We start from the raw sequence: 12,861 nt of genomic DNA, 5'->3' as shown, positions 1-12,861 counted from the left end.
ATTACTCCGTCAGCAACTACCTGCCTCCCCCTTGCTCCTCGGCACAAAATGTTAGAACTTCTACAATCAGACTCCTTTTCTCTGGGTTCTACCCCACAGTACCCCCTCTCCCTCAGTCACACCACACGCACTGTCATGAACATAGCAAGCTTTTTCATCCCTCCATGCTTTGTTCACACTACTGCTTTGACTCCTTCCCTACCTCGGGTGGACTTTATCATCCTTCAGCTTATAGGGATTATCACCTCTCTGAAGCCTCTCTTGATCTGTGAATACTGCCTATGAAAGGGTCCACTCCCTCCTTTGGTCTCCTATCATATTTCCTAGTGCAGCATCTATGTTCCCTTATTCCATTTATTTGTGATGTAGACAAAGCACAATAATTTTCTTTCGAGTGATATTATTCAAACATAAGGAAATTGGGGATAGATAGGAAATTTTGGCCATTTCTTTCAAGGAATTTATAATATAATTAAGAATTTGGGTTAGAAGTAATTAAAAAAACACAAAGTCATGTTTTCTTTTTATGAATATATTTTCCTTAAAGTATTTCATTTATTTACATTTAAAAATAATGACATACACTCCCAAAATCTCAGCTTTGGTTTGATAATCACAACCTATGTGTGCTTATCAAGAACTAATCAGGGGTGCCTGGGTGGCTCAACTGATTAAGTGTCTGACATCGGCTCGGGTCATGATCTCACGTTTCAGGCGTTTGAGCCTCACATCAGGCTCTGTGTTGACAGCTCAGAGCCTGGAGCCTACTTCAGATTATGTCTCCCTCTCTCTGCCTCTCCTCGCTCACACTCTGTCTCTCAAAAATCAATAAACATTAAAAAAAAAAAAAAAAGACAAAAAAGAACTAATGAAACCCATCATTCAATCAGTATAAAGGAGTACTACTTAGCACACTTTGAGAGGCATGGTAGGTGATCAGTAAATTAGTGAACTGGAGAGCAATTTATATGTCTAGAAACATATGTATGTTATGTTTATACACATATATAGCTCATTTTCCAGATCTAGGTTACTAGAAGTTTGCTTGAAATAATGGTACACACATTTTAATATATTATTTCAAGTAAACTCCTAGTAACCTAGATCTTAAGAATGAGTCTAATTATTTATCAACTAAATTGTTCTTTTTCTAAAGTTTTCATGAGGAAAATTTCAAATGTACAAAAACAGAGTGTAGAATAACAAAAGTAGAAAGGATAGTATAATGAATCCCATGCAGCTATAACAATTATCAGTCAATAGCCCATCTTTTTTATCTATACTCCCATCCTCCCCTGAGATTATTTTGAAACAAATGCCTGATACCAGGTCATTTTATAAGACAATTTTTGTAAGTCACTTTTAACCTCCTCAAGGGTTAAGATACCAGCAAAGGGCTATTGCCCATAGTTGGTTGGATGTCACAATACCTAACCAGATCCCTCAAAAAACATCAGGCACAAAAACTGTGATATAGGACATCCAGTTATAGCAATTTCAAGTGTGATCCCTTTAAGTAAATGATAAACAATTATCTATGCTTAAAAGTCTGTTAAACTGGGGAACACTACATTAACAATAAATTCCAGTTAATAAAAGTTCTGTTCCCTTATTTTTCTTTCTTCTAGCAAAGTAACTTTCAGATAAAATCTTCTTATTCTTTAAAGGTGTGTAATCATTACATCAACATTTTCCTATTAAAAATCTGACTTGAAGTTCTCTTACTGACACAAACAGAAAAAAAATATTTTAAATAGAAACATGAACCTAAGTACCAGTACTGGGTTTCAACCCTTAAAGAGTAGAGTAATAAGGTCTAGTAAACCTTAATTTAACTGGAAAATAAAAAGACATGAACTCTAAACACTTTCCAATAAATTTCACACAGTACAGAAGAGGAAGAGAAATTTTGACATGCAAAACTAGTGTGTGGTATTTGAGCAGAGGGAAGCTGAATGGGCAACTCTTCTAATAAGACTGACAAAAAACAAGTTATAAACACTTACCTTGTTGCTGCCTAGACTGTAGAATGGGATAAGGTCTTGTCGGCTACCAGACAACTGAAGAAGAAATACAGAGGGTGTTAGTCCTTTATGCAAGAAGTATATAAACCTACAGTCCTGGAAATACAAGAATTTGAAAACCAAATCAACAGGACATTAAAGTCTGGTAGCAGAGATGTTGTGGAGAACAAAGCTGTATGCCAGGCTAGTGTAAACTTCGGGATGTTATTAGGCACAATTTTTTTTTTAACTGAATGGAACTTTAAGGCAAGAAGTTTGTGTAAGATCAGACACCCAGTTCACAATGAGGCAACAACTGGCAGGGCCTCAGTAAGGGCTACTTCATCTGTGTTTCCTTTTCTATTGAAAGGATACCAGATTACTGGTTATCTTACCATGTCCTGATCTTATGACTTCCTTCTTTGGGTATTCATAGCAGATGTACGGACACAAACTATTTAATTTTAAACCATAGGATTCTAAAGGCCGAACCTCTGCGGGGCGCCTGGGTGGCTCAGTCGGTTGGGCGTCCGACTTCCGCTCAGATCATGATCTCGCGGTTCATGGGTTCGAGCCCTACATCAGGCTCTGTGCTGACAGCCAGCTCAGAGCCTGGAGCCTGTTTCAGATTCTGTGTCTCCCTCTCTCTCTGACCCTCCCCTGCTCATGCTGTCTGTCTCTCTCTCTCTCTCTCTCTCTCAGAAATAAAAAAAAAAAATAAAAAAAACTTTAATGCCAAACCTCTGCAAGTATCTCTGCATTTTGATGTATCATTTTCAGAAGAAATGAGAGGATTTTAAGTTGAAATAATGTGATATTTCTTAATGCCTGAGAATGTTCCCAATCTTTCAGTCTGAGATCATCAGTGATATCATTCAGTCACTTGGAGGCCCCATGTGCCCTCCCATCTATACTCTCTCTACCTGTCACTACTGTCCCTCAAACGCTAAGGCTAAGGGTCAGCTGCTCTTTATTACAATGTTTGTACTGTGGGTTTCCTGAGTAAAATTTGGACAAAGGTAGTATTTCTCATACCCACATCTTTGTCAGAAGTAAGGAAAGGAGAGAAAAATCACAGGGCCACAATCATATTTCTTTCTGAAGAATTATTTGTATGCTTAATATGCACATAAATTATATCTATGTTTCAAAAAATAACAATAAACTGCAGACACTGTTATGAAACAAACATAACTTATTTTACTCATTTCTGCTACCCTGGATGGCCTTCCAGCAATTGAGTTTGTAAACCAGTCCAGACTTCTCGTCAACGTAAAAGTAATTAAGTTAGGCCCAGAAAATTCAAATGGCTTCCACAAGGCACTTGGCTAGTTTTGCTTTAGTTCAACACACGTACTCACTCAACATCCAGTCACTGTGCTAGGCACCGCTCATACAAAAATAAACGAGAGACATTAGAAACATGCTTGAATGGATACTTTCCCTACCATACTGGCGAGGGGAGTGGCACAGACACTACATCAGTTCGGAGAAGGAAAGGATACCCAAGATGAGCGTTATAAGGATGGAGAAGAGTTATCCAAGCAAATAGGAGCAGGGAAGGAGAGCCCAGGCAGCGCACAGAATGGGGACCATGTACTCACTCTGTTCACATTCGGAGAGCTAATACTCCTCCTGCTCAGCTTCCCCTTTCCTGTCAACTGCTCCTTCACTGTGACTTCCTGTCAGAAAACGTACACAGGAAAAACACATATCAGAGACACACCTCCAAAGCAATAGCGTGTAAAGCAGTCTTTGAGATACGATCTCTACATACATGTTCCTAGTTCTTTAAATAATGACTGTTACTTCACACAATGGAATGACCCAGTTCCAATCATTGTGGAATATTCAAAGTTAATTATGTAGCTGTTGGTTACCTAGATCATTCTTCTCTTTATCTTCTGATGGCCCCCTTAAAGCAGGCCAGAACTTAGTTCCAGGAGTAAGATCATGAAAATTAGACCATTCACTTTTATTTTTCATTAGGATCTTTGGTTAAAAACAGTAAAAGTCTCAATACTGCTACATAAAATGAGGTTTAAGATTCCACTAAGGATTAGGTTTACTGCTGGCATCTCTATTATCCCTTCTAGAATACCACTCTAAGGCTGTGCAGACACATCCAACTAAGCAAAGAAGGGCCCATTCTGCCTCATACCTACGTATTTCTTCCACGAAAGAAATTTTCTCCCTTTAACTCAAGGCAACTAGATACCATTTCATGTGCTGGGAAAAGTAACTTCCCAGTATAGCTTTTGTATGTTCCAAGACTTCACTGGTGAGTTTAATCTAAATTAATATGCTCCACTTAAACAGCTGCTCCAAACATTTAGATGTAACAGTCCTGCAAACTGTAGAATGGCGAAGATAATCAGGCTGGGTCAGCACCACTGTTACCAGTTCTGTTGGCTAACCTGGCGAAGACGATCTAAAGTGAGAAGGTTCTCCACAGCCAGCACACTTCTGAGGTATTTTTCAATATAAGCCTCTGAGTCAGCAGAAGCTGTGTTTTCAACATTGGCTGCCATTCTTGCTAATGTTTCTCGTTCCTCTACTCCCTGGGCATCCTGGAGAACAGAAAGTTGTGTATTAAAATTAAGTACTTTGTAGAAGAAAACACAAAAGCTTCTTGATCTATACAAATACACACACACAGAGTACTAAACTAAATGGGATATATTCCAAAACTCCATCTTACTGCCAGTTTTTGGAACTCAAAATGCATTTTCCCACAGAAATTACGGTATAAATTGGTGGTTAGGTTAACTTGAAAGGTTAAACACAGTGCCACTGAAACAGAGCACATTCTCAATAAAATCGCCCTCTGCTATACTTCTATTGCAAACAGAAATGTTACTGGTTAGAAAGGTTTGTAGGAAATGGCTGGAAATATACAACCACTACAATACTTCAGAAATTTATCATGAGGGGCAAGAGAGAAGAACAAGAAGCTGGGGTGGCAGCAAGACAGGGGTTGGGTCCAAACAACTCTAGTAGGGGGCAGACAGGCTTTCCACCCCTTCCCATACCAGCAGACCACGGATTACACATTCAACACGTGGCAGCTTCTAAAGCTGGTCTTAGTCCTCAACTCTGGCATGAGAGAAGCCAAAGGCAGTATGGCACCCACTAAGAAGAAAAGTATCCCAGGGAATTCTTACTCTCTGTGCTCTCGCCAAGAGCCTGCCCCTGCTCCTCTGACATGGGCGGCCCGTGCAGATAAACAAGATGTTCACAAGTTAGGGAGAGACATTATTAATGTATTTAATCATGTCAGGCAAGCTTGTCTCCTAACAAATTACTCTTCTCAGAGAAAATCTGATACTTTATTTACTTGCAAATTTGTTAGAATTATGTCAAAAACCACAAAATATAAATCCATACGCCACTACATCTTAAGATGCCACCAACTTTAAGGGAAAAAGAAAACACTATTTTATATACCTCTAAGGAGAAAAGAAAAAACTCTGCCAATTAATTTTTTAAGATATCAGTTATTAGATACATTCTAAAATCAAAAATATTTTTAATATTTAAATAAGCTTTAAGAACAGATAAAAGATGGAAGAATTGGGAAGGTGGCTTAAGTTCACAAAACTTCTGTCTCCTACAATGATTCATTTGAGCCTTTTAATAACTCTGAAAAGAAGCAATCATCCTCATTTCACGGATGAGGAAAGGGGAAGGCCATGTAATTGGCAAGAGAGGCAAGATTAAGAACTTAGGTCTCCTGATATTCCTGACAGAGTAGTCCTTTTACCTCTCAACACACAATATTTTTTGGTGTCTGAAGGGAACAGGCATTACCCTGATTTTATAAGAAAGGGGAAACTTCAGTTTTATAGAAACAGATACACTCATGTTATCCATGCCCCTATCAAGATACAAAATATTTCCATTGCCTCAGAAAGTTCACTTACGCCCTATCCTTCCCCCAAGGTGAGGTTATTTCTTTCACCACAGATTAGTTTCACCTGTCTTAGAATCTCACCTAAATGGAATCATCCTTTCTTGCATGTGGCTTCTTGTATTCTGCATAATGATTCTGGGATTTATTGAAGAAGTTCATTTCTTTGTGTAGCTAAGTAATGGTCTACACTATGGATAAACCATAATTTGCTTATCCATTCATCCACTGGTGGATGTTTGGATCATTTCCAGTTTTGGGTTCCTCTGGATTAAGCTGCTATGAGCATTCTTTACACATCTCTATGGACACACCTGGTCACTTCTCTTGGGTAAGCACCTAGAGGTGGAATTACTGGGTCCTGGGATAGACAGGTGAAACCATTTCCTTTTTTCTGGCCTATCATCAGTTCTTTTTGCCACCAAACTCTCATAGCTGCTATAACAGGGAACACAGAGAACTTCTTGAGGATTTTTTTTTTTTTATGATGAAACCTAGTTCCTTCAGGAATTTTTTTGTTTCTAAATAAAAAATAAACTAAGTGTAGTCCTTTCCCTGTAAGTTTTAAGTCTCGCAGTTCCTTTTTCTTTATCATCAGGATTTGATAATGTGAAAATAACACTTGCCAACTTAGATGTTTAGCTAATTATTAACAGGCAGCCCAATCACATTTGGCCATACGCTTCTCTCCCAACAGATCTCCCTGCATTTCCTCCCTTTGAAAGCTGTATCACTCAGAGAATAAAAGCACCTTTAAAGAGGATAAGGAACCTACAGTTGGGAGGGGGTGAGAGACAAGGGGATGGAAGATGAGAGAAATGAAAAAATGGAAGAGAGTTCACTACAGTGGCCACTGTTTCTCAACTGCATTCAAACCATGTATAGAGTATGAAACAACCAGAAAGACATAAAACATTCAGACACAGAATAAACAGTGAGTCTCTTGCCGAGCATATAAGTATACAAAGAGTCATCGACTAAAGACCCAAGATTTTGCAGCTAGTCTAACTCTGAAAACAGACTTATTTCTAAAATGTGCAGTAGGCTCCAAATTTAACAGTTAAATGGCTAATACTTACAATCAAGTCTAATGCTTTGGAGATCCAGTACAAGACTTCTTGTGGTATAAGAAATCTAAAGCAGAGCCTAAGCACTATATAATCTTTTCACCATTCCAAAAACTCACTGCATTAAAACACATTTTGTCCACCTACTGTTCAAATACTCAATAGAATTAACAACTTCCAGCAGTCAAAAATGAAGAGCATAATGGTGCTATGGATGGTGTGGTTAGCAGAGAGTGTCTTCTCCCAGCACACTTTCCCATTCTTTACTCCCAAGGAAAGTATAATCTGCACCTCCTCACCCACTCCTCGATTCTGGACAGTGAGCATGACAGAAGGGATTGCTCTGCTTTCCCTTTTGCAGAGTCCTTTCCTAAGAACCCTCATATCCTCCTACCCCGTAAGGAAGGCCTCCATTGCCAGCTGTGCCAAACACCAGGTGAATAAATCTGGGATTAAATATTTGGAGGCAAATGTAAACTACATCGTCCAGCAAGCTTCTGTCAGGGGGTATTTTAAACTCCGTTTGTTTGATTCCTATGACTCTCTCAGTTCAGAAAGGGAAATAAGTAGAGGAAAATAATAATAATAGGATCTATAATAATGGCAATTTCAATTTACGGTTGAGTGTGTGCACAATAACTTGTATACACAGTCTCATTGAATCCTTAAAAAATAACTCTGTACAGAAGATATTACTAACCCAATTTGATAAATGAAAAAATTGAGGCTCTAAGTAACTCACCAAGTGCACCTCACTGAGAGGTGACAAAAATAAGATTTCTGTGTGATTCTAAAAGGAAAGTTTAAATCTCTGTTTTGCTCTATGTTGCTTCGTTATGAGGCTTATGATATTGTTATCTTATGTCCACTGGGAATGAAAAGGAGTGCTGTCTTTTGAGTATTCATTTGCTTTTCAAAAAAAGTTCTTCTTTAACAAAATACTAAACCTTTAAAGCCACAAGTACATTTTACTATGAATCACATTAAGATTAGGAAATTCCTCTACAAACCTACAGCATTTTCCTAAACACCCATTTCATGGACTATGTATTTCTTGGATAGGTGACTTTTCAGGGACTTAGCTCTTTTTACAAGTCTAGTTTTAGTAAACTCAAATTTCATACGATTGTTCACCTCTGGAATATTGGAGACAATTTCAAAAGTCACTCCACAGCCAGGAATAGAACTTCGATGTGACATCTTTTTTAGGAGACTCTGAGCAAAACCCTAGAGAAAAACAAAACAGAAAGATATGATTTCCTACCTCAAAAACTGAGTGTTCATTAACAAAGCATAAGGAATACTGCATTCATTCTAACCAAAAAGAAACAGCAAATTTCCAACATAAGCAAGCTGAAATCCAAATCACTAAATACAGGACTCCTCAAGTTCATTTTAGTGCACAGAACCAATTTATTAGATTCTTGCCATGTGACAGGTCCTATACCTATACAGGCTACAGAAAAGACTGTTGACTTCAACACAATAAAATGACCTTCTAAGATGTAAGCGAGAACTGGTACTCTTTTTTTTTTTTCCAGTACAATGGACATCTTGCAGCATGAATATTGACAAGTTCAGGCATTAAATTCTTGACCAAAGCAGGATCGTTATGAAGAATGATTTAAGAGTGCATGGTCATTGTTTATGCTGACTATGCTCTTTGCACAGTTAAGAATTGAACTGTTGAATTAATGCATAGATGACTCATTTGAAGATGCTGCTAAGACTGAACATCCTGTAGAGGTTGAAGAGAGCAGTGATGAGGGCAGAATATAATTGGTGAATCAAGATAATAAGAAGAGAGAATATTAAACTGACGCCTAACCTTCTCCTTCATTCAAAAGGGAAGCAGGAAATATGTGAACCCCCCCCCCAAAGAAAACAGAAAAATCCAGCTGTTTGGTCTGAGAAGTACATAACCTACTTGATAATTATTTTTCTCCTCTTCACTGCTCTATAGTTAATATTTTAAAACAGTGTAGGTTTTATGGGGCACCTGGGTGACTCAGTTGGTTAAGCATCTGACCCTTGATTTCAGCTCAGGTCATGATCTCCCAGTCTGTGGGTTGGAGCCCCAAGGCGGGCTTGTGCTGACACCATGGAGCTTGCTTGGGATTCTCTCTCTTCCTCTGTCTCTGCCTCTCCCCTGTGTGCTCTCTCTCTCTCTCTCTGCCTCTCACAAAATAAACAAACAAACATGAAGAAAAAAATAAGAATAAAAATTTTAAAATAAAATAAAAACTGTGATTTTAGAAGGCAAAGAGACCACTGATTGCAGCCCTTCGCTCTACCAACTTGAGCCTTGCAATGCTGAGCCACTGCCAATTACATTGATCGGTAGCTCGGTAGGTTTTTTTAACAGGTGGGGAGGGGAGGTGTGGGTACTGTTGTTACCTCACTTTTTGTTTTCCTTTTGTGTGGGAACTGTTGAAACTGATCTGCATATATTAGCGTCATAAGGAAGTCCCAGTCCTTGCTATAAAGAAGCAAGTTTTAGGAATGAAGTATCTGAAATTGGGAGGGAAATTGGCATAGCCTAAAATACTATGTCATTCAGTATCAACTTGATAATGTCAAGTCATTTCAACCAGGGAAAAAATGTGGCAACTTCTTGTCCCTATAATACAAAATTAAATTAAAAACAAATCAAAGAAACATACACACACACACACACACACACACACACACACACACACAGAAGGAGCTAGGTGATGTCATGATGCACCTTTTCTGTTAAGGATTCTGTGGTACTGTTGGCTGTCCCAAGGCAGTCTCAGTGCCTGGCAACCAGAACCCCTAGTTCAGGCATGGCAAATCACTCTTCAAAATGCTCAAGAGCAACACGTCTTTTTCAATACCTTAAAGACTTCCGAGAAAAGAGAGCTGGAGAAAAGAGTGAATGGGAGCCACACCATATAAGTCTCGCTAACCCGATGACCTGGATTTTATTGATGCTGGATTGCCAAGCTAAAGAGCTGCAATTTTAACAGCATTACCGCCAGTCTTCATTTCAAAGATTGATATCAGTGTGACATTTAGAACTAAAGATTAATTTTTAGGGGTGGAGATTACATCTAGGACTCTGTCAACCATAACTGTGCTCTTTTAAATGAAAAGATTTCTTTTCATCTGTCCTGGTTTTAGTCAGTGTACTGAGAAGGCCTCAAAAAACAAAGGGGCACGGACAGTTTAAAAGAATCTCTAGAATGAGCCTCCCAAATCCTGTATTTGCAAAGCCAATGACAGAAACAGTTTATACTCTTACCTGGAAGTTTTCTACTAAGCCCAGTCACATGGCACAAGGTCCTACCTTATCCAGCTGTAATTGTGTGGCCAGGCACAGCCCTGGCCCCCACAGCACACCCGTCACACTCTGCTTCTTGTGGTCTGAGCCCGCCACACCCTGTCCCTCCTCACTACCCCTGCACGTGTGTCTTCTCTCCATGGAACAGACAATTCTTCCTCCTCTGCCTGCCGTTAGCTACTGTGCTACCCTCGTCTCTGACAACTGCTCTGACTTGCTCGATGTGAATTCTCCCTTCCCTGGCCCGCAGTCTTCTAGCACTTGGGGAGCACCGGCTTTACAGCACTAACCCAACAGAGACAGATCGCCTGTTCATATGTGTCTATGTACACCAACGGACACTAACTATTTCAAGATGCAGACTATTTCTTAACTTATATTGTTACCCAAAAGCTTGACAGAGTACATTCTCTTAATATATGAATCAGTGAATTAGCAGAGATGACTGAAAAGGAAGAAAGGTAGGTATGCAAAGCGGAGAGTAACATGTCCCTCTGTAGAGAACCTTCACATCTTGTGTGACCCAAACGAAATAAAACCGTGAACTTCACTTTGACTGGGCTCTGTGGAAGCCAGAAGAACGGTGTTAATTTGTGACTGTGTAATAAGAAAGACTCACTGTAACAATTTAATGTTGTCTAGGAGGAAGTCAGGATGGCATGTGCCAGATGAAGCAGACATAGTTACAGGACAGCAGCAGTCATGCTGAAGAGAAAATGCTCAATGCTTCACAAAGTCTGCGTGGATGAGAGGCCACAACAATCATTCCCCAGCCCGGCCCTCACGTCAGACCTGTGATTAAAGTCATTTCTTCAATATGAACAGACACTTCTCCAAAGAGGACATCCAGATGGCCAACAGACACATGAAACGATGCTCAGCATCCCTCCTCATCAGGGAAATACAAATCAAAACCACACTGAGATACCACCTCACGCCAGTCAGAGTGGCTAAAATGAGCAAATCAGAGAACTCTAGATGCTGGCGAGGATGTGGAGAAACAGGCACCCTCCTACACTGTTGGTAGGAATGCAAACTGGTGCAGCCCCTCTGGAAAACAGTGTGGAGGTTCCTCAGGAAACTAACAATAGAACTCCCCTAGGACCCAGCAATAGCACTGCTGGGAATTTACCCAAGGGATACAGAAATGCTGATGCATAGGAGCACATGTACCCCAATGTTCACAGCAGCAGTCTCAACAATAGCTAGAACATGGAAAGAGCCTAAGTGTCCGTCAACAGACGAATGGATCAAGACGATGTGGTTTATCTATACCATGGAATACTACATGGCAATGAGAAAGAATGAAATCTGGCCATGTGTAGCAACATGCATGGACCTTGAAGGTGTTATGCTTTGTGAAATAAGTCAGGCAGAGAAGGACAGATGCCATATGTTTGCAGGTATAGGAGGATTAGGAGGAACTTAACTGAGGACCATGGGGGAGAAGAAGGGGGGAAATGGTGGGGGAAAGGGAGAGAGGCAAACCATGAGAGACTCTTGAATGCTGAGAAACAAACTGAGGACTGATGGATGTGGGGGGAGGGGGGAGATGGGCATGGAGGAGGGCACTTGTGGGGATGAGCACTGGGTGTTATATGGAAACCAACTTGACAATAAACTATTTGTAAGAAAGAAAAAAAAAATACAGTCATTTCTTCAACAAGGATTAATGACTCACCTGCCGGCCATGAACATTGACACAAATTCGTTTCCGTAACACTAACTGCATGTCAGCTGGATGGCTGAGCTGGACTGTCACCCGCACAATCAGATACACTCGCTCATCTGCAGGGGTGCCTTTACTGAGCTGGGGACAGCTGTGCACTGCAGAGTCCCAAGAGGCTTCTGCTCTCACCTGCAGAGACAGAAAGAGCATACTTTTTCCTTTCCTCCTGGGGAAAAACAAACAAACAAACCTCACAAGGAAACATCTTGACTTGGCTACAGGCCTACATGCTGGTCATGAGTGCAGATGGACTAGAACCTCCCTAAAAGGCTATGGGATATGAGGATGTGGTGTCCATCACCCTAGTCTGTGAAGTACACAGCATGACATTCCTGGCTGGCTGGCTTTTAAAATCTTTTTATTTTGAAAAATGCTCAAACATAAAGGAAAGATGCAAATTCAGGACAATGAACTCCTGTGTATCTTCCATCTAGAATCATCAGCTGCTAATATTTGTCACTTATTCCTTTCTCTTTCTCACAACACATACACATGCAGTGTACTTATTTTTTTGCTGCACTACTTTAGAGTAAGTTACAGACTTTTAACTCTACATGCCTATATACATTAGCAAGTATCTTCTAATAGCAGGTACATCCTCTGACTTAACCATAGGACAATTATATTCAAGAGATTTAACACCAACACAATACTATTATATAATACATAGTCCATATTCAAATATTTCAGCTGCTCCAATCCAGGATCACTAACTGCATTTAGATGTCATGTCCCTGTAGTCCATGTCAATTGGAATGGTTCCCCAGCCTTTCTTTGTCACTCATGACACTAACTCATTAAAGAAGGGTGCAGGCCCACTGTTGTATAGAATGTATCACAGTTGG

General features: G+C 39.9%; 1 protein-coding gene across 1 annotated transcript in view; it reads right to left on the bottom strand.

Annotated features, from left to right (window-relative positions):
• KIF13B (kinesin family member 13B) overlaps positions 1-12,861 on the bottom strand; it is a 126,934-nt gene that overhangs the window by 43,390 nt on the left and 70,683 nt on the right. The window contains exons 26-30 of the mRNA XM_039217167.1: positions 11,969-12,145; positions 8,115-8,207; positions 4,421-4,573; positions 3,608-3,685; positions 2,007-2,060 (exon numbers count right to left, since the gene is read on the bottom strand). Of these exons, the coding sequence (XP_039073098.1) occupies positions 2,007-2,060; positions 3,608-3,685; positions 4,421-4,573; positions 8,115-8,207; positions 11,969-12,145 (555 nt within the window). The remainder of the gene's footprint in view (positions 1-2,006; positions 2,061-3,607; positions 3,686-4,420; positions 4,574-8,114; positions 8,208-11,968; positions 12,146-12,861) is intronic.

Source organism: Hyaena hyaena, unplaced genomic scaffold, assembly GCF_003009895.1.
Source record: "Hyaena hyaena isolate Hyena2069 unplaced genomic scaffold, ASM300989v1 scaffold_678, whole genome shotgun sequence".
NCBI lineage: Eukaryota > Metazoa > Chordata > Mammalia > Carnivora > Hyaenidae > Hyaena > Hyaena hyaena.
The sequence above is the reverse complement of the archived record's forward strand: the minus strand, read 5'-3'. Positions and strand labels throughout refer to the sequence as shown.